The sequence below is a fragment of the Vanacampus margaritifer genome, chromosome 13 (assembly GCF_051991255.1).
Source record: "Vanacampus margaritifer isolate UIUO_Vmar chromosome 13, RoL_Vmar_1.0, whole genome shotgun sequence".
Classification (NCBI taxonomy): domain Eukaryota; kingdom Metazoa; phylum Chordata; class Actinopteri; order Syngnathiformes; family Syngnathidae; genus Vanacampus; species Vanacampus margaritifer.
This window is the reverse complement of record NC_135444.1, coordinates 21,422,012-21,442,036: the sequence shown is the minus strand read 5'-3', so window position 1 is coordinate 21,442,036 and position 20,025 is coordinate 21,422,012. Positions and strand designations below refer to the sequence as shown.

The following is a 20,025-nucleotide window of genomic DNA, read 5'->3' as shown; positions in this document are numbered from 1 at the left end:
AACTCGGCTCAACTCGGATTCATCTTGGCGCTTGTAACGATGGCAAAAATCCCCCTTTTACCCTTTCGGCGCTATAATTGTATCCACATGCGTGTGCCTGTCTAGTTCACGGCGCACAGCTCTACGGTGAGGTCACCAACAACCTGTTAAGAAGTCAACAAAGCGAGCGGTCATGTGATCGTGTTCACGACACGACACCGCGGCACCCCCGGCCCTCCACATGAGCAGCAATATGCGCACAAGGGTCTGAGCGCGTTACGGTCGACTGGCGACGCTGGAGCTGAGATAATTAGGCCGCCTGCGGGCTGCAGAAATAATCTGTACAAAAACATCACGTAGGGTTCCCAAGTGAAGCGGAGAACTCCACCTTTTGTGTGCGCATTCCTGCTCATTCACTAACTCAGCATGCCAGCTTGTATACACGCACGCACGCACGCACACATGAAGTGTGTGTGCACTTTTGTGTAGGCTGAGAGAGTGAGAGCTATTATTTTTTTCTTAACATAAACGTAAAGAATGAGGAGGCTTTTGGTAAATTTATGCTTGCATATCTAAGGAGACTACGCAAGCCACTAAAGCAGGAATGGGCAAGTGGCGGCCCGCACCTTGATTAATTTTTGAAAATAAAAATAATTACTGTAGTGAGCAATTTAAGTTGTAATAATAGTGTTCACCACTAGATGACAGACATTGCTCAACAAGGGCCGCATCGGGGACAAAGTTTACGTTCCTATATTGCACTGTGTCCACTGTCCACACATTTATTTGGGGATTTTTTACAAATCGTGGCCACCTCCATCATTTAAGTTGGCCATCCCTGATCTAAGGGATTCATTTATTGACTCTTTCTTCTGCTTTTGTTGTGGCTATGCTGAATAGCAGGGGGTACGATGGTACCGTGACTTACGACTTTCTAAAATGTATTCTATGACCGAGCTTGTAACTCACTTTACTCATATATAAAATCTGCTTTCCTCATTGAAATTCATTGAAATGCCTTTGGAGCTCTTGGAACAGTTACAAATTGTGGACAAAAACTCCCGTTACTTTTAATAACTTACTTTTTCCTCTTTAATTATTTGAATGGAAACACCCCCCCCTCCCCCAAAAAAAAAAAATCCGATTGACAGATATAAAGACACAAATAATGTTCATCTCAACACTATGCTTTTGTTTGGAGTCTTTTCAGAATCCTCAAGTGACTATTTTTTTAAACAATGAATGAACAACAACTCCAGAATCTTTTTGTGGTGTTATGAGCCACTTCTGGAAGCTCTGAGACTCCCTCCAGAGGAGGAGCTGTTCAACACTCCATGTCCAGACTGCAACTTAAAGTTGTGAAGCCACCACTAGCTACCAACAATAATTTAATCAAATACAGTACAGGCCACCTTCTCTACAGTACAAGCCATCCAAACTAAATGAACACATGTGGAGTTATGTACTTAAAAAAGGGTGAAATAATTGAAAACATGTTTTATATTTTAGTTTCTTCAAAATAGTAACACTTTGCTCTGATGATTTTTTTTCCCCACACTCTTGGCATTCACTCAATGAGCTTCAAGAGTAGTCACCTGAAATGGTTTTCCAACAGTATTGAAGGAATTCCCAGAGGTGAGAATGCCAAGAGTGTGCAAAGCAGTAATCAGAGCAAAGGGTGGATATTTTAAAGAAAATAGAATCTAAAGCATGTTTTTAGTTATTTCACTTTTTTTTCTTAAGTACATAAAACTCCACATGCGAGAATCTACAATGTAAATAGTCATGAGAATAGAGCACACTGAATGAGGTCCAAACTTTTGGCCTTTACTGTATTTTATTATAGGTACAGTGTACAGTGTATCTTGTTGTCTTCCACTGTTATATAACAGGAAATACAAAAAAAAATACATTGTGGTATAATTTCATGCTTGATAGTTAGGCAGGCGCTCCAGATATTTGTATACAAACAATTCAAAAGCACACTTTCATAATATATGGCCTTAAATATTAGTGAAAGTCTGCACCTACCAGCGGAATGGGTGTGTAGCTTGTCTCTGACGGAAAGGTGAAGACTGTTGCTGTGGTGACGGGACTGCTCGGGGGCGGCGTCACGATCAGTCCGGTTGTGCAAATGTGTACCTTTCAAACAGAGGAGAAAAAGCGCTTATCAAACATGACGGCAAATTCCACACACACACGCGTGACAAATCCAAATGATTTGGATTCAACATAAAAATAATTTGGGTGGCCCCCAGGACATACTTTGCCCTCTCCTGATGCAATGTAGAGCGTAATAACAGAAGACAGTGTTTCACCGGGGTGTCACATTGTGTGATTTTGCTCCTCGGCAAGGTGGCAACCGCAAGCCTTCCGATTGGCCAACCGCTATCAGGTGACACCCGATTGGCCCGTCATATGCGTGAGAGCGCGGCGGTGTCGTGGTAACAGGGCCCCAGTGTCGCTGGCACAAAACCTCCCCGTGGCCTGCGCGCTCACTCGCGCTCTCTCGCCACGCATGACTGCACCAGGCCAGGACGCCTCTTAAGGTGAACCCTCCGACTGCGAACGCAGTCTCGAAAATGTCTCTACAAGTCACTTTCCTGCCAGACTTGACGTGATTTTGCTTTACGGCATCAACGGCGGCACTTTGAGGATAAGAGTTGACGGCAGGCGTGTTGGCTTTCAAAATACTCCCCTGGGCTACAGTAGCCGACCTTTGTTGTCTTTTTGTCTGCCTGCTGGAAAGATCAGTAAGGTGGAGGTGGGAGGAGGGTGGTGTGTGGTAGTCAGCATCTCTATTGTGTGTGGGGTAAACACGTATTTCCCAAACGCCAATTATGATTTAAAAATATTTTGCCTGTTCGTTCACACACACGCAAGCAATGCTTTCAGAAACTGACAACTAAATTTTCACCACCACTATAACCTCATGGGAGCAGATTTGATTGTTTTAACTTCAGTTCGAATATTGAAAATGTACTTTTTAGATGCTTGCAGAGGTGTAGGGCTCGAGTCACATGACTTGATTTGAGTGAAACTGTCATTGCCAATTTTAAGATCTGGTAAATACATGAATAAAACTTTTGACAGACCTGACTCGACGTTCATGAGACTCGATTACATGGATGGAACTTCAAAAACAATTCCATTTGGATAGAAAGATGTTTTTGATAAAAGTGGGCAAAACATAGAATGGTCACATGCACTTTGCACTTAAAGATAAGAGACAACTATGAAATCTAACTTGATGCCATCATTGGAAAGTTAAGGCCATACCTTGGCTGATAGCTGTTCAAACAACAAGTTTTATTGGTAGTTGTACCTTTAATTGAGAAGACAATAAAGCAATTGATGATATGAAGACTAGGCCAGTATTTTACAACGTGTATTGAGCAAAGGCAGTCATGAGAAAAGCCTCACGACAAGTATACTGTATACTGAAATGATGACATCTAAATATATGCACAAATCTACTTACTCAGTGGTCATTTTTAGTTCAAGAGAAATCTGTTATTTCTGTAAGCGGTAGCTACAAAGGTTAATTGTACCTCTAATGGAAGAGCATTGTCATTATATGTCATTGACATAGATAAACAAATATTTGCTAACCAATTGAATAAAATTGGTTAATATTCTGCAGCATACCGGATGTTCATCAAGGAAGTCCTTCAATTACAAGATTTGGAATTTGCTCAAAATGGCTAGTATAAACCAAAATGTATGACTTCCTGTTCAATTTCTGGCATGGGTCCTTGAGACTTCTTCATGTGTCCTATTATGATAGAAATGTCCACTGAATTTTGTGCCCATTGGTGAAACTGCTAATCTTTTTTTTTTAATGTATATATATAACTTTGGAGACTTGTGTTTGGGTTTTTCTCAATGTAAATCGTAGGGCGATTAGCGCATTCCTCCGCTCTTCTTTATTATTTTAGTGCTCTTTAAACACCTTAACTGACGCTGGCCGCTTATTTGGGTCTATTCGCAGCGCAGGCGGCCTCAGACAAATTGGCACGTCTGCGAGCGTGTCTAACCACGTCCAAAAACCTCCGGCAGCTGCCGACCATAAAGCAGCTGCTGTCATGTCTGGCTCGCTCCACAGGGACCCGGGGGCCTGAAGACGTTTTTCACAGGCGAGTGGAGTCATGCAGCCACGCATTGCTTGAATCCTCGGATGGAGCATTGTTCACATTATGTCGTATGTCTGACTTGTGTCTTTGCCTGGATTCGTCATATTGGCGCAAAACACTAAACCAGATTTCAAAAACGTTGTGGAGGGATGAGACGTGGGACATATTTGCTTAATAAAAATAAAAAATAAAAAAATACATGGGGGAAATGTTGCTGTTTTTCATCCTCAGGCCAGAACAAGAAAAGTATTACTTTGCTGTCTTGGTCTGGCCACTCTTTCTTGTGACGCAAATTTTTAACCTCAATAACTTTGACGCCATCTTGTGGCATCTTGGCAACAAGGAGCTACCTATGTCATAGTGAGTAGAGGAGTTTCATTAGATAAAAGTAGTACTCGTCTGTCATCTTGTGGCATTTACCTTATGATTAAACAGATAGAAATGTACACAAATACACTATTAAAAAAAATCTTGATATAATGGGGGTGCAAGGCAGAGGTCTGTAGTTTCCTCCCGCGTGCTCTCTGCATGTTACCTGTGAAGGTGCGCTGCAGGAAAGCCCCCCGGTGATCTCGCCGATGCGGGCGGCGGCGGTGGGGTTGCTGGAGCTGATGAGCACCGGCCCGCTGATCTCCATGGAGTGGCGTTGTGGGGGCGGAGCCAGCATGGGCTTGTGGGACATGGTGAGGGAGGTGAAGGAATGTCGCTTCTTGCTGTTCTTCTTGTCCCGATGGCCACCGTTGCTCTGGGGCCCCGAGGAGGCCCCCTCGCCCGACTCGCCGTTGGGGTCGGAGGGCTTGTCCGACTCGATGAGCTGCCGGGCCGCAGAGTTGAACTAGGAGGGAGGAGAAAACAGAAGGGTGGGTGGAGTTAAGCGTGGTACACATATGAACAATCGGGCAAAATTTGAGCATTTTCCCTTCCTGACAAGCAAGTTAACACCTGATTATCCAAAGACTTGGCAACTGTGACATAAAACGGAATTATCTATATAGACCACAATATAAATCACCCGGTGGCATCTTGGCTCTGCTATGACGCCTGAAAATTTCCGGGTCGACTTAATTGCCTCCAACTCCACCCTCGATTCTGTCTCAGTGCCATTAATAGAGAACGGCAACGTGGTAAAACAGACAGTGTGAAAGGCCCTAATAACCCAATAAAAGCAACAAAGGCCCCAAATGAAACAGTAGAATGAAGACTTTATTAATAGCTCCGTGTGCTGCTATTTCTGAGCTCGCCACTTCAAACCGTCAAAAAAAAAGAAAGAGTCTAAAAATAAGTCCAAAAATAAGTGTTTGAACAGGAAGCCACCTACGTGGTGACCTGGATCTCAGCGTACTCAATGCTAATTCTGCCGCAGCCTGTTTTTCTTACCTCCACGTATGAGATGGGGAAAATTCCAATTTTATCTCCCAGCATTCCCTCCGCCCAGTTCTCGTCCACCCGGCGGATGACAGTGAGAATGTCATCCTGGAAAACAAAATAATATTTTTCCATGAAAATGTATTCATTGATTCTAAACAGTCTATTACTTTGTATTTTTTAATTAGTAGTGTTTCTCTTGACTGCACTGGCTCCCATTATGTTAGATTTTTTTTTTGGGTCCAATCACATTACAGCCTCTGGGTGTTGTGTTGCCATGTCAATCTTACTGTACAAATTAATATTGGTGAGTATTTAAGGGGATTTAAAAAATACATTATTCAGTAAATAGTGATTTTGAAGTGCTCCAGATGATCTACCACAGTTGCATGCTGTTCTATTATATTTTTTGTATAATACTGGATAGTTTGTTTTACTTCAAGATGAAAATAAAACGCCTCTAAATGCTAAAGCTAGAATGCTGTCTCCATATAATGAGCCTGGTCTCGCTATATCCAGAGTATTTTCGTCATGTCTACTCTAATTACAGCCGTTCATCAAGAAGCCAGACAAAATGTAATCATCATGCATTTCTTTAGGGTGCTTTAGCCGAAAGAAACACAAGTGCTTAAACACAAGTTCTTTCGCTACCTTGGCGAACGGCAGGCAGTCCTTGTCAGCCTCCTTGTCTTTGAGCTCAAAGTCGTAGAGTGCTTTGCACTGAGGCGGCGGCTGCGGCAGCGGCTTGATGACTTGCACAAAGTTGGTGGGGAAGAAGCCGTGAACGCCGCCCATCTCGCCGTGGAACCAGTTCTCGTCTACCTGCCGGCGCAGAATGATGACATCGCCCTTGCTGAACTTGAGGTCGCCCGGCTCCTTGCCATCGTAGTTGTAGAGTGCTTTGGCGCATGGCAGCTGGGGGATGCCCTGAAATCATAAGGTGGGACAAATAAAAATATAGTACAGAATTTCACTTAGTATTACTTACTACTCTACTTACTTAGAGTATGTGACAGAGGTGGGGGATTGGAGTCACATGGCAATTAAGGACGCCACAAACCAGGCAAAGCGGCCAAACGCGACTGAATTACACTATCATGAAAACATTACAGTTGCTGACACAAGTGCCTGAGCATTGCACATTTAACAATACACTGGAGCAGAAATAATGCGACCTTGAATTGGGCTTTGAGGCGCCGCGGACAAAAAAACGTATGCGTTGTTTTTGTTTTGTTTTCTGTAATTATTTAACCACAAAAACATGGCACGATTGTCAAGAAAGTAGCAGGTGAAAAGTTTTCTTCTTGTGATTTTTATTGTTGTGAATGACTTGTGAGAATGTTATACAAACACTCCACAATCATTGGGCCTCCATTTGTGTCCGCATTTAGCTTCCTAAATGGCTATTGTTCCATATCACGTCCCAATCACAGAGTCCGTGACTTGGCCTAACTCCGTGTTGACCAAGGAAGAATATAATCACTCTAACACACCCAACAACACAAAATAATCACTCAGGTTAATCTGTTTTGAGACATCGGAAAATAGGGTTTTTACTGACTTTAACAAGGAGGAGAGAATTTGTTGAAATTTGGCCCAGTGATACCATTTGATACTAATGCAAGATGAATTCAGCTGCAAATCAGTTGTCTTGCAAGGTAGTTAGCATCAGAGGCGTAATAGAAAATCAAATGCTCTATGCCGGTGTTGAAAGCGTCTCGCTTTGGTGAGTTCTGTCTGAAAGAGACGGCCAAACAAATCCTGGCTCTCCTTTCACAACTCTAATGCAGTAATTAACCCAGAAGCCAGTTTGACGCCATAGTGGTGTGACATAAGGCCCCCTTTAACTGGCTGTAAAAGTCTGCATTTTTCTGCCTTTTTTCCAGATCGCTGTTCCTTACAAAAGGCACTGACGCGGAATGGGCATGCTAAATTGTCCAAGCAAGATTCTGCCTTTGGCAGTAGTATCAGAGCCGAGTGTGCAATGTACACAAGGGTGTGAAGTTAATTCTCACATCTTATCACAATAACTTCTCCTGTTTTGTAAAAGCAATCATTGCACCAAAATAGGACAAGATCTTTTTTCTTTGTAGAAATTGGTTTTCTATTTTTTCATGCATTTTTGTCCGATGCCAAAGTGGCTGCCGCAAAAATCAATGATTATTTAACTCCCCCCTAAAACACATGCCACAAGATAGTCGCAAAACCTTACTTTTGTCTAAACAAAACACCTCAACTCACTCCTACATAGTTTTTAGCTACCAGGATGTCACAACTGAATGGAATAATGAATAAACAGAACTGTTTATTTCTTTGGCATTAGTACTAAAAAGCATGCAACAAATAAAAGGACAGCATCCCCTAAAAACAAACAAACAAAAACAGCAAATCTACAAATTATTATTTGTATTGTCTGGGACATGAACAAGTGGAAACAAGGTTAAAAAGTTAAGCTTTAAAAAAACAGATGTGTACTGAAAAACATAGACACATATCCAGGATCTCTCAGGCAAAGATCAAAATACTATAACAGAGTATTTTCCTTTCTCTGAACTTGGCTTTGTATGCAGAATATGAAAAAAATCATTGCTGAAACACATTTTTGGAAGGTACCACACAGATTTTCAGACTAAAGTGAAGGCGCAAAGAACCACATATTGAAGGATAAAAAAAAAAAGAACATAGATCAAGAACAGACGCCCCAAAGTCTGTCAAGGACTTAAACATTTGTGTCCGACTAAGGCTTTCCTGCAGCCCCCCCGAAGGAGGTTTTGTATCTTAGCCCCCAAAACTCTGAAAGGTCCATTCAGTGGATGACAATCCAAGGAAAGAGGGCCAAGCCAGTGGGGGGGGGTAGCAGGCCGGAGAAGCATCAATGTTCTCCATTCAGCGTTAGGGGTGTCTATAAGGGAGGCTTCAGCTCCAACCAAGCCCCCCCAACAACAACCATTTATCCCACTGCTCGCTGGTCATCCTCGCCAGTGATGTGAATCCCAAACATTTTGGAAGTGAAGCCTCATGGACGGGGAGCCAGGGAACGACGGGGTAAACAGAGTTAGGGAGGCTGGATGGTCTCGCCGGAGGCTACTGAAGCGTTGGGAGGCGCTGGGGGGAATTGAAGTACAGAACGAGTGGTGATGGTGAGCCGGTCTGACGTTACCCCGCTGCATACAATCACACACACCGAAGCACAGAACCAATGAGGCACTGACGATTGCCTCGACTCAGTGGAACAGTGGGGAGGAGGAGGAGCAGCCCCCGTGCATTTTGTACTGGAACTGGGCCTCCTTTCTGGGGAAGGGATTGGGTTGCTCAGGACTGGGATGAAAATGCAAATGATAAAGTGGCAGCAAAAGACACAAAGCTGACTGGATCTGAGGACACGGTAAATAAGAAATAAGTGTGACCGATCTAAGGGGGTCAAAGATTTAAGGACTCTGGTTACATAATGGCTCCTGCACTGCAAATGTGTCCGCTCTATTGGCTGCAATGGCCACGAGACTCAATTTCCCACTCTCAATTCTACTGAATTATTATTTTTCCTTAGCTACATCCCTAGTTTATCTCAGTTATTTCAATGAGTTGTACAGTGTATAGGTCATATTATTGCTAGGAAAAAGGTTTTTGTCTCATTTTTTTTCCTCACAACAACCTGCCATTTGAACAGGGGTGTGTAGACTTTTTGAATCCGTAATCCGTATCCATACAGAGCTTTGACTACAGCCCTTAACAAGACATTTTGGAGAACTGTATGCTGTTAAAAGGTTGTTCATCAATTGACTGGCGACCAGTAGAGGGTGATTCAGCTGGAATAGGCCGACACTGACCCTTTTCTGTGGAGATCAGAAGAGTGTGATGTGGAGGAACTTGTCAACAGTCACCTCAAGCCGACCAAACTAGAAATGATTATAAAAAATCTGGTGTTGCAAAAAGGGAGGGACCAATGCCATCCTTTCATCCATTTTAACTTCCTGTATGTGTAATGGTGAGATGTCGGAATAAGTTTGCCCATGTAGTCTAAAAGTTATGAAGAACACTGAGGGTTCTTTCAATGTAAAAATCCAGTATTTTTCCTTTTTCTACTCCCTTTCCCAGGTGATGTCATCCGTTCCAGTCGCAGTCCAGGGACACTGGCCATTGACACGCTTCGGCTCGTTGGCCCACGTTCCCTTAGAGGGACAGGATGTAAAACCACAGCACTTGTAAGGCTGGATTTACACTGCAGGTTTGTGTGCCAAATTCCGATTCAATGTCTGTGCCTATAAATTGACTACTTGTACTTGTTCCATGTCAAGTGACATATTCCATGTGTCATTTGTATAAATAAGGAACAATCCACATTTGCAAATCCCCAAATTATTTCTTTTTGTCGTTTTTTTTATTGCCTCGCTCACGCCATAATAGCAAACGCTTTCTATTTACAGAAGGCAATTCTTCTTTGGAGTGAACGTGGCTGCTTCTGGCATATGTGATTGGGTGAATGTATTGTATGACTGATTGTGAAAATGGCAAACATATGCATATATATATATAAACATATGCTTAATTTTATTCCTAGCTTGAAACAAGATCGTAGAGGTAGAAGGTGCAATATAACATTCATGTAGCCTAATTAAGTCGAAAATTAAATTTAGTTATTTTTTGGAGACCATTTAAAAAAAAAAACGCTCTGGGTGGGGCATATCAATCAATAGTCCAGTTTTTAATAATTCAGCTTTGGGGCCATTTTAGTAATGGGGCTTGGTAGCCATCCCTACTGTGGAACCTGTAACAAAAAAAAGCAGCTTATGTTACAGAATGGATAGCAGTGACATCACTACGTCTTCAAGGAACCATGATTGACATTGACACGTGTTTAAGCAGACAGTGCATCGCTGCGTGACATTATTGTTGCGCTTGTCGACACAGGAAATGTTCGGCCTGGACGTCAAGTGCGCCGGAATCCAAAAATAACCACGATTTCCACGCAGTCAGCTGAAGAACGTGGGGTTTAAAAATACACTTTTTGGTTTTCAGTCACCCGCATGGAACCAGTGCAGACAGATTTATAATAATCAAAGACTCGTCTGTTCTGACGGAGACACTTTGTGAGCAGACTTGACACTGATCAGCTGCTGTGTACAATCACTCCTCTATTGCGGATAACGCAATTACAAGAGTGTGCTAAAGGGATTTAGCAGCTCCCTTCCAAGTCACTAGATTACCATGAAGTGATGTGTTCTACAGCCCACGCATCCACGACATTTTTATAGCAACGTTTGCCCTGTCAGCAGTCGAAGTCTGGCCAAAGTAGACAGAAACCTTCACCCCCACGCCAGACATGTCTACACTCCCACATGGATACCTCCCAAAGCTCTGCAGGTGGCGCCCACTGAGGGACTGCATGAGGATATGACAAGTGCTAGCCTGAAACTTGGCCAACACATCTGGCGCAGCCGTTGGCCAGGTGGTCATTTGTCAGGACATTTGTTGTTCATTAGCAGGTCATTTGCCGCCCAACAATCCGAGCCGCCCACCGCGGATGAGAGACAGGGAGGGAGGGAGATTCCGAGGGGCAAGAGGCCATCTTGACTCCATTAGCGCCGCATGAAATTGATTCCTAATGGTGTGTGTGTGTGTGTGTGTGTGTGTGTGTGTGTGTGTGTGTTTTTTTTTTAATGATCATTGTACAGCGGGGATTCTTTCAGCACCCTGCCATTCTGCCTTCACGTCCTGAGGGCCTCTTTGTGTAAAACGCAGGAACTGGGCCACGGAAGGAAGCACACGGGCAGACAAAGGGAGGCGGTATCAGGTTTATTAAAATAGAAAGAAAAGCCTGGGAAGAAAAGTTTGAGGTGTGATGAGACAACCGCACCAGGGGCCAAAAAGTCAACGTACAACGGGCAATTACACTAAAAATAGAGAACGTGACAAGTCTGGCAACACAGCCAGATCAAAAGTCCTTGTCACAGCAGAACATCACGGCACAATGTTGCCTCGTCATGTACCTCTAGTTTCCATGGAAACAGTTTTTGGTGGGGCAGAGTCTGTTCATGATTGTCAAGAAGTCAACACAGCCAGCAACCTCTGCTACTTGACAAACTGATATACGGTGAACCCCCATGTAGTACCACATTGTGCTGCAACATGCCAGCCAGCACCGAGCTCTACTGGAAAAAAGATACAGCGTAATAATAATAATCAATTAATCATCATCATAATGATAATGAATAATGGATTAAACGAGTCAGCAGTTATACGATCAGGATTGTGGTGGTGGATACCTAATCAGCATGTTAAAAAAAAACAATAACCTATCACCGATCCGATCGCAAGATGGAGCAATATCTCTATTTAAATAATGTTGAGTTTTTACGGTATATACTTCTGTACTGTTTTCTGAACATCAATAGAGGTATTCAACCATTTTTGCCCAAAGAAGGAATAGAACTGGAAAAAAGTACCACTGTAATTTGTCTCCTTTAATGCTAATAATAAACACCTAACCCCTAATCGACACCAAGTACTCTGACGGTAGTCCACTAGCTGGGGAAATACGATTTAAATTTTTTCTGCAGTGGAAGCAAACAAGCCGAAAGCATAAAAAGCCAAGCTCAGCTTTGGTGTTGTGGGAATAATTCATCTACTAGGGGGGGGAAGTTGCAATAACCCATTCAAGCTTTGCAGAGTACTTTGCTATACACAACTCCCCCGCGCTTGTTTGTTACCGCTCACAACACGACAAATGAGGCTCGGTGTCTACTGCAGGCACGAAAGCGCTCACTCGAAAAGGCGCAGTCTGGAAGCCAGATGGATCACACAGTGAGAACGGGAAGTTTTCAACAAGCGCTGGAATGGAAACTCTGGAAACTCTTGTACCATCTCATGTTCAAGTGATGCAGCTCGAAAATTCCATACGAAACGAGTCAATGTACAGTATTTCACACTGCCAGTTGCAAAACGCATCGCTGCGCTAACCGCCCGCTGATCCCGTCCCTCTTCGGTTTTACTGCCAGGTCCTGACCTGGAGATGAAGTTCAAGGGAGCTCCTGAGAACCTGGAAGCGGTTCGGTGATCAAAGCCACCCGTTCCTGGAGTTGGCTACCTGAGCCCCATAAGGTTGCCATGTGTTAAAGTAGGTATTACATAGAGATTTTGTGTCTATAAAGAGATAGGTGGAAGCCCTGAGTGCTTTAAAAACATTCTTCTGGCGAGACATTGGAGGGCCCCTCGAGTACGGCTAGTAAGCTATAGATTAGCCTACAAAAGGAAAGTCTGTTAGCAGGGAGCTAATACGGCTTTATGGGTTATCACACACACATGCAGTTCTCATGAGAGTGTATTCCAGAGATGTGCTTTTTTTTTTTTAAATACAAAACCCAGACTGGCGCAAGCACTTTGTGTAAGCCCGGGTGGGATGGTTTACCTGCCGGCCCCCCGTGTGGGGGCAAAGGCTGTTCTGGGTGGGCTGGTGGATCACCCACTCTGCTTGTCTGACTTAGGGCCGAGAGAACAGAAGTCTTTCACTGCGTGCCAGTTCATACAGTGGGCTTTAACGACCGCCTTTGCAGGGGCCCGCTGGTGTCGAGAATACACACAGCAGCGGAGGAAGCCAGCAAGCTATAATGCTGCCGGCAAAGATGAGACTGCATGGCGTGCCATCCTAAACCCGCGTCAGTATTCGGTTACAGACACCGAGCAAGAAATACTTATAGTTAATACAGTTTTGTAATGTGCAATTAAGCAAATGATGGGCACATTTATGGTATAGTATATGCCAAGTATTGTTGGTGTCAATAGTCTTTTAAGAAACAAATGATGATATTTGATATGGCTTGGGCACTTTCCAAAAGAGACAAACTACTGTTGTACATTCCTAAAAACAATAACTACTCATGTTGGACACTCCGAAAAAGAAGAAAAATTATTGATGCAGCACTTTCATAAAATCTAAACATTAAAGATTACATAATTGCTTTTTTGGTTTGTTTGATTGTTTTTACAAATTTATTGGAGGAATTACTGCCTTCGTTCTTTTTGATTGATTTTAAACCATCTCTTACTCCACTGAATCATGACTTTAAAACCAAGCTACGTGCCAAAGCGCAGGCCTGTATACCCTCATGAAACAGAACCAAACTGTTGGACTTGGGTGGAAATGGGCACGATGAGCCGGTAGATTGCTCTGATCTTACAAAGGAGGCCATTATTTCAGGCCCCAATCAGATCAGATTTAATTTGGTGGATTAGTACCAAGAGACGAGTTGCACATAAGAAGTGAACTTGTATCCAAGCTACAGAGGGCTTTGGTCCACAAATGTCACAGTATCAGTGAACGGAGCGGGCAGTCAATACCAGCTGAATACTAAGCGTTTCCTCACTTTATTCGCCGCTGTGCGACTGAAAGCGAGCACTGTCAGCTTTTTTGTTCCTCTGAGTCATTCAGCGGCAGCCACCTGCCCCGCTCGGACCAACTTCCATTAGAGAGGCGGAAGTCAGGGAAGTGGATTCTATAGGTTCACTATGTTACTTTCCAGTTATGGTCTGTTCCTGACATACCCTACCTGTCACTTCCAACTGGCCCGGTGTTGCTCTGAATGAAGAACTTTGCTTGCGTCAGCTAGTATTTGTACACCCCTCTAGAGGACAAACAAAGAAAGGATATTGACAGAATTGGCAAGGGTCCGAGGCACAAATACTGCTGCGAGAAGGTATTGACCATTTTTTCACTTTTGTAAACAAAGTGTGAGTGTGTTTGTTCATTCCGGCCTCGACTAAGCCCAGATGTAACATGGAGCTGCTAGCTTGCCTTCAAGTTCACGGACAGACTGAGTGAGACGTCGCAGGATCTTCCGCCAAGGTTATACAGTGGATCTCCTCAACTTTAACTAGACATCTAACAAGGAGAAATGACAAATGTAATCTAATGAAATGGTGCATTCACAAATGAAAATTCAAGAGATGATTTTACTTTTTCTTTTACTTCTACTTTTTCTTATCTTGTTAGACTCTGGGACACCTTAGAACAAGTAGCCGCTCGCAATGACTTGAGCAGTGGTTCAATTTTATGACTGCCCCCTCAAAATAGGTTAATTCCAGTGATGAAAGAAAAAAAACAGGTGAAAAGTGTACTGTAATTATTGAGCGTTGGGGTGTTTTCACAACAGTATATCACAGACACAGGAGGTCACATAGGAACCGTTTTTTTTAATGTGGGGGGAAAAAAATATTAATGTTTTTCAATTGATTCTTTTACAGAATTTTTATGGCCAACAAGTGTTGTTCAAACAAATGTTTATTATAATTGTGTATAATGTGTTAGAGCAGGTTAATGATAACTTTGGTTCATTCAGGCTTGCATATCAACCAAATAATTACTGGCACAAAAAAAGACAGAAATCGAGTTCCAGAGCAGACTCGTGTCTCCATTTTCTGAACAAAAGTAGCGAGAACAGAGCCTCCTAAAATGAGACACAGTGCAAGGCAAGCCGACAGCTCTGCCGGCCGACCATCTTCACACCAGCGACAGAAAATTCTACGGTTGCTGGGGTTACCACTACCAGATCTACAAAGGTCCAGTAAATTGAAGCAGTTGTTGCTTTCTTAAGCCTCGGTACTAATAAGATGCCATGGAGAATATGGCTGCTTGGAATACACACCTGTGTTTCTGCACATCCTGTGACTCATTAAAACAAACATTATGGCCATTTGGTAGGCCATGGGATGGATTTGTGTTTGTGTGGGACAAATGGGCTCAAAGTGCACTTCCAGATAATCAGACGTGTTTAGGATGGGACACTAACAATGGGACGGTAATCCTCTAGTCGTGGTGGGGTGTTTGCGCAGAAGAGGCGATTATGGCTGTGAATCCTACCGCCTTAAATGCGACTCTTGTCAGTGCTCTCGACCTCCTTGAGTTCTCCAATCACCATAATTAATCACACCGTATCCGCGACAGAGAAACAGCTGAAAGCGGACCCTCATCTCGTCTTCTGGTAGCCACCATTCTTTCGAAAATGAAAAACAGTCTAAAGGATGAGGTGTCTAACGTATACAAAATGATACCTTATCGCTTTTAATTATAGTGTACACAGCTTCCTCCCTTGGGGATCAACAGAGCAGAGGAAAGATGCCACTCAAGATAAACACAGATGAAAGGCGCAAACAGGACACTTTTCTGCAAATGGACAAAATCTTGTTAGTTTTTTAAATCATTTCAAAACTTTGTCCACCGTTTACGTACCAAACCTATAAAATGTATAACTCAATTGAATACAATGAAATCTTGAAGAGATGGAAGAATTTGGGGGACAACATCTTGTTTATCAGACTAAAATGGCAGCCTTCCTGTAACTTTTTTGTTGATGGCTTTTTAAGACTTTTTTGTGGCTCTACTCATGATAGACAAGCCTACCAACTTTCATGTCGCTATTGGAAACTGGCTTTGGGGGATGAATTTTTATAGTTTCACTTTTCATGGGAGGTCTAAAAGAGCACATCACTCAAGGTGAGCCTGAGGCAACTGGCAGCACCGTATCGAAGATGCATCCAGAGCCAGTAATAGGCGCAGGGGTCACAGGTCAAACAACTAAAAACGAAACTCTCGCCAAATCATTATTTGGCCCCGGGGACGGGAACAAAACACTTAACATGCCAGCAGCCAAACAGCCCATGGTTGATCACTGTCGCTCCACCAATCACAGCATAGGGTGATAGGTCAAAGTGTTCATCACAGGCCAAGCAGGTACTATAAGGGGCTCTTTGGGAATAGTGCAGCTGCACAATGAAAAGATAGGGTGTCTCACAAAACAGTCACAGGCAAATAAAAAACACTGAAGACGTGGCGTCGGTTTACGATGCAGTTTGGTTCCTATGGTGGCGACATAACCCGAATTGTACTAAAGTCCGAACGTGTTGTAGACTATCGCTGACCTATAGCCTATTTTCGGCCCCGAGCGAGACAGATTTTTTTTTAGGCCGATGCCATTAATTGGAAGGGGAAAAAAATACAGATTTATATGCTACAAAACAATATTTTAGTCTAAGTTTGTTTTGTTTTGTTGTTTTTTTGCCTGATTTGTGTGGATTTTTGGGGGGGCCTTATTTTGGTAAGGCTTGTCCCTTTTTGCCAGATTCCTTTTATTTTTTTGTCAGCTTTTTCCCACTATTTTTCTCCTTTTTTTGCATGTTTTTATCCGATCTTTTCCATTTTTACCTGTATTTGTCAGTTGTTTTGTTTTGGATTTTTTTTTTAACAGATTTTTATCAAATTTCTGTTTGTTTCTTTTTCTCAACATTGTGGTCAGTTTTGCCTCATGTCGGTCATCATTGGGCAGCTGTTTTAGTCATGCCCCCCAAAAATAAATAATCATGAAAACAGAAATAGCCCAAAACAGTTTAATTACCTCCACAGTTCAGTCCTACATCAGGGATCCAGAATGCTCCTAAATACTGATCCAGACTCCCCATTTTACCCCTAAAATTTGAGATATAATACCAGAGCTTTCTTGGTAAAAATGACAACTTTCCAATGCAAAAGTATTTCCCTACTTCTACTGGACGGCACTTATGCTTAAATCTATCTGTGGAGGCCCACAGGTGCGATAGGAATGTGGTGAGTGGGCTAATGACTGATTCCATTACCATAGTCATGCTGAAAGACTTGCAAGAGATGAGACTGAGGGGATTGGGGGAGGGGGAGTGTGACTGGGGAGGGAATGGGGGGGGGGGCAGTGAGGGTTGTCATAGGTCATTAGTAAATATGTTTGGTCGGTGGACCACCCAGAGTTAAACCACCCCTTGTAACGAGGCTATGAACATCTTTGTTAAAAGTAACCAACGTTAGGAAGAGACGTGTGGGGGAAAAGACTGTGAAAGAGTTCGTAGTTAAGATGAACAATCTTGTGAGGAGACAGAAAAAAATATGACTCTTCCCAGGTGTAGATACATGTCTCCGCATGCTGGCTTGTCTACACGAGAACGTAGCTTATCGTGACTCAATGAGAGACCCCTAGCATCTTTACAAATGGCGTTTACTCAAAGAGTGATGTAGCTTTTTTTTTTTACAAAACACAATGCATGCACAATACAAATAATCCCCAGCTTGTAGTTCTACAAAAGACGGATGTGCAGAACAAGATTAGACACGTTTATGGTGTTGGGGGAACTGAGGGGGAAGATGACCTGCAACTACTCATGGAATTCCTCAGAGACACTCATGCTAACGCACAACATCCTTCTCTGTCTGGGAAAAAGAGGTTAAGATGAGACAGAACAAAACAAGTCAAGTCCTTCCTAGTTGTGTTTGGGCTGGCCAATCTTGAAAGGGACACAAAAAAGACAAAAGGGAACCACAAAGTCCACACCGGGGGAGTAGTGTTACCTTCCACCAGGGAGGAATCACATGATTTGCTCTTTTGAACCTCTCCTTGGGAATTACGTAAACCCTGACATGGCGAGGATGGTAATTACCCGCTGAATAAGCAGCCGCTCGCCCGCTCACTCGTCGCACGTTTTCCAAAACACGGTTGGGATTTAAAGCAATGACAAATGAGGCCGGCTGCGTATGATGGACGGCCAGATTGGCTGTTGAGTATCGTGTTCGGAGGTTATTTACAACATCTGTGCATTTATTTACATTTTGTGAGTTATACTCAAATGCAAAACATGTTTGAGTCCAGCGTATCACTAACCCAACAACAGGTACTATACAGTATGCAGTGGGGAAAGTTCACTTCAGGTCACAATGGCAGAGTTTGTAATCGTAAACCCGGATCTGGCTTGTGTTTCCAATACAAGTTGCATAGGAGGGCTGGCAATGGCTACATGAGCTACATAGCCTAACCAGCGTTACATCATACAAAACCAGCCCTCTATTCCATTGTTATTATTTTGAAGGTGAAGTGAAAAAGTTTGAGGTCGTTTGAAAAATGGATTGCTGTTGATGATTCAGTGCAGAAAGAAGTCATCAGCCGTTAAGGTAAATACGGATTAATTTAGGAGCATTACACAACCCATTGTTTCATTTATTGCAGCACTCATGGCTCTAAAACCTTTGCAAAAGAGTTTGGGAATATGATGTTATCACATTCCACAGTTTGCTTTTGTTAATACTGATGTTTTCTTTATTTCCGTAAAAGTATAAATTTTGGAGGTGCGTGGATTTCGCCTAACAGCAATGAATACATTTGAGTCAGCAGTCAAGAGCATAAAGAGAAGCAATGCTAAACAACTCCCTAATAACTCCCTAATCTCATTAGACCTTTAACGGCTCCAGCCTGGATTCAGACAGCAGGGAGTGAGGTCCATGGTAGGGGAAATACAGATTGTGTCAGTCAATACAATGACTTTAGGGAACAAATTGAATCACAGGGTTAGTACAAATGAAACACAATTGTTAAGATAGACGTAAACACCTTGGTCTGATCAAAATCACGCAAAACTGAGTTTGTCAAAATTCTCATAATCACCTGAATAACACAGAAATCTCACTACTACAGGGTCTGTATTGGCCTCTGAATGATCAGATCCTACAAGGTTCGACTCAGAGGTAGACTGCAAGACACCAGTAGACCAGGAAGGATATTTTCCTCTTCACCAAAACAAGTCGTATGACTGGTTTACTTCTGTAATAAAAGTGCACCGTTGTAGCGTAGTACAAAAGATCAGCATGCTAGCAGCTTGCTGTCAGCTAGTTTATGTGCAGATTTCATTCTAATAGGTCAATCACGGGACAACTATACTTGAAATATGCGAAGTTGAACACTACAAACTGGCATTAGGCTTGATATACTGCATTTGATATAATTTGCAGATATATACAGTTGTTTTGCTTTGCCCATGGCTCAGTATCCAGCAAAGTCAGTGCAGCCCTAAATGAAATCTCTCAAGAGCTTAGAAATTCACTGACTATTTATACACAGACACTCATTTCAATCAAGAGTGTATCATTGGGGAGATTTAGCAATTTGGGGGCCTCCTGGAGAAACAAGAGGTACGTGTGATCAGGAATGGGGCGGCCCGAAAGCCTTTCGGGAAAACATTCCAGCGATGGAAAGCTTTCACGGCGCACTTGCCAGCTTTGTGGTGCAGCGTGACGGCGTAATGATGGGCTTGTGTCACACAAGCGGAGGTCAGCCAGTCGGCCACGAGGAGAGGCTTCGACAACAGCATGACGTCATCAAAGCGGGCCGGCGTGACTCATCGACCTCAGATGAGGGAGGCGTGGAGGAATTTTAATGAGAACCTCCGCATAAGAAAAACACAAACATTCTTTTTTGCCTGGGATATAAATCAACGACTGAATGACAAAAAATAACAGGGAAACAAAATCCACCGTCCGGCGTCCCGTTTGTTTGATGTGCGTAGGAGAGACATTTAAAAAGAAAAACAAACTGTTTGTTAAAGGCTTTCATTACACAAGGCAGTGGCCTGATGACGTCCTATGGACAAAATATTTCCCTGTTTCCTATCAACGAAGACCAGGCAAAGACCAGCAGTAGCAGTAAAGCAACAAATGAATTAAGAGGCTCCACGTGTTCACGTCAAGAACGCTGTGGAAAAGTAACAA

At 43.0% G+C, this 20,025-nt stretch overlaps 1 protein-coding gene across 1 annotated transcript in view; it reads right to left on the bottom strand.

The window, feature by feature from the left end:
* Nucleotides 1-20,025, bottom strand: part of sh3rf1 (SH3 domain containing ring finger 1) — a 35,701-nt gene that overhangs the window by 7,595 nt on the left and 8,081 nt on the right. The window contains exons 3-6 of the mRNA XM_077584776.1: nt 6,129-6,404; nt 5,490-5,585; nt 4,648-4,947; nt 2,011-2,121 (exon numbers count right to left, since the gene is read on the bottom strand). Coding sequence (XP_077440902.1) covers nt 2,011-2,121; nt 4,648-4,947; nt 5,490-5,585; nt 6,129-6,404 — 783 coding nt within the window. The remainder of the gene's footprint in view (nt 1-2,010; nt 2,122-4,647; nt 4,948-5,489; nt 5,586-6,128; nt 6,405-20,025) is intronic.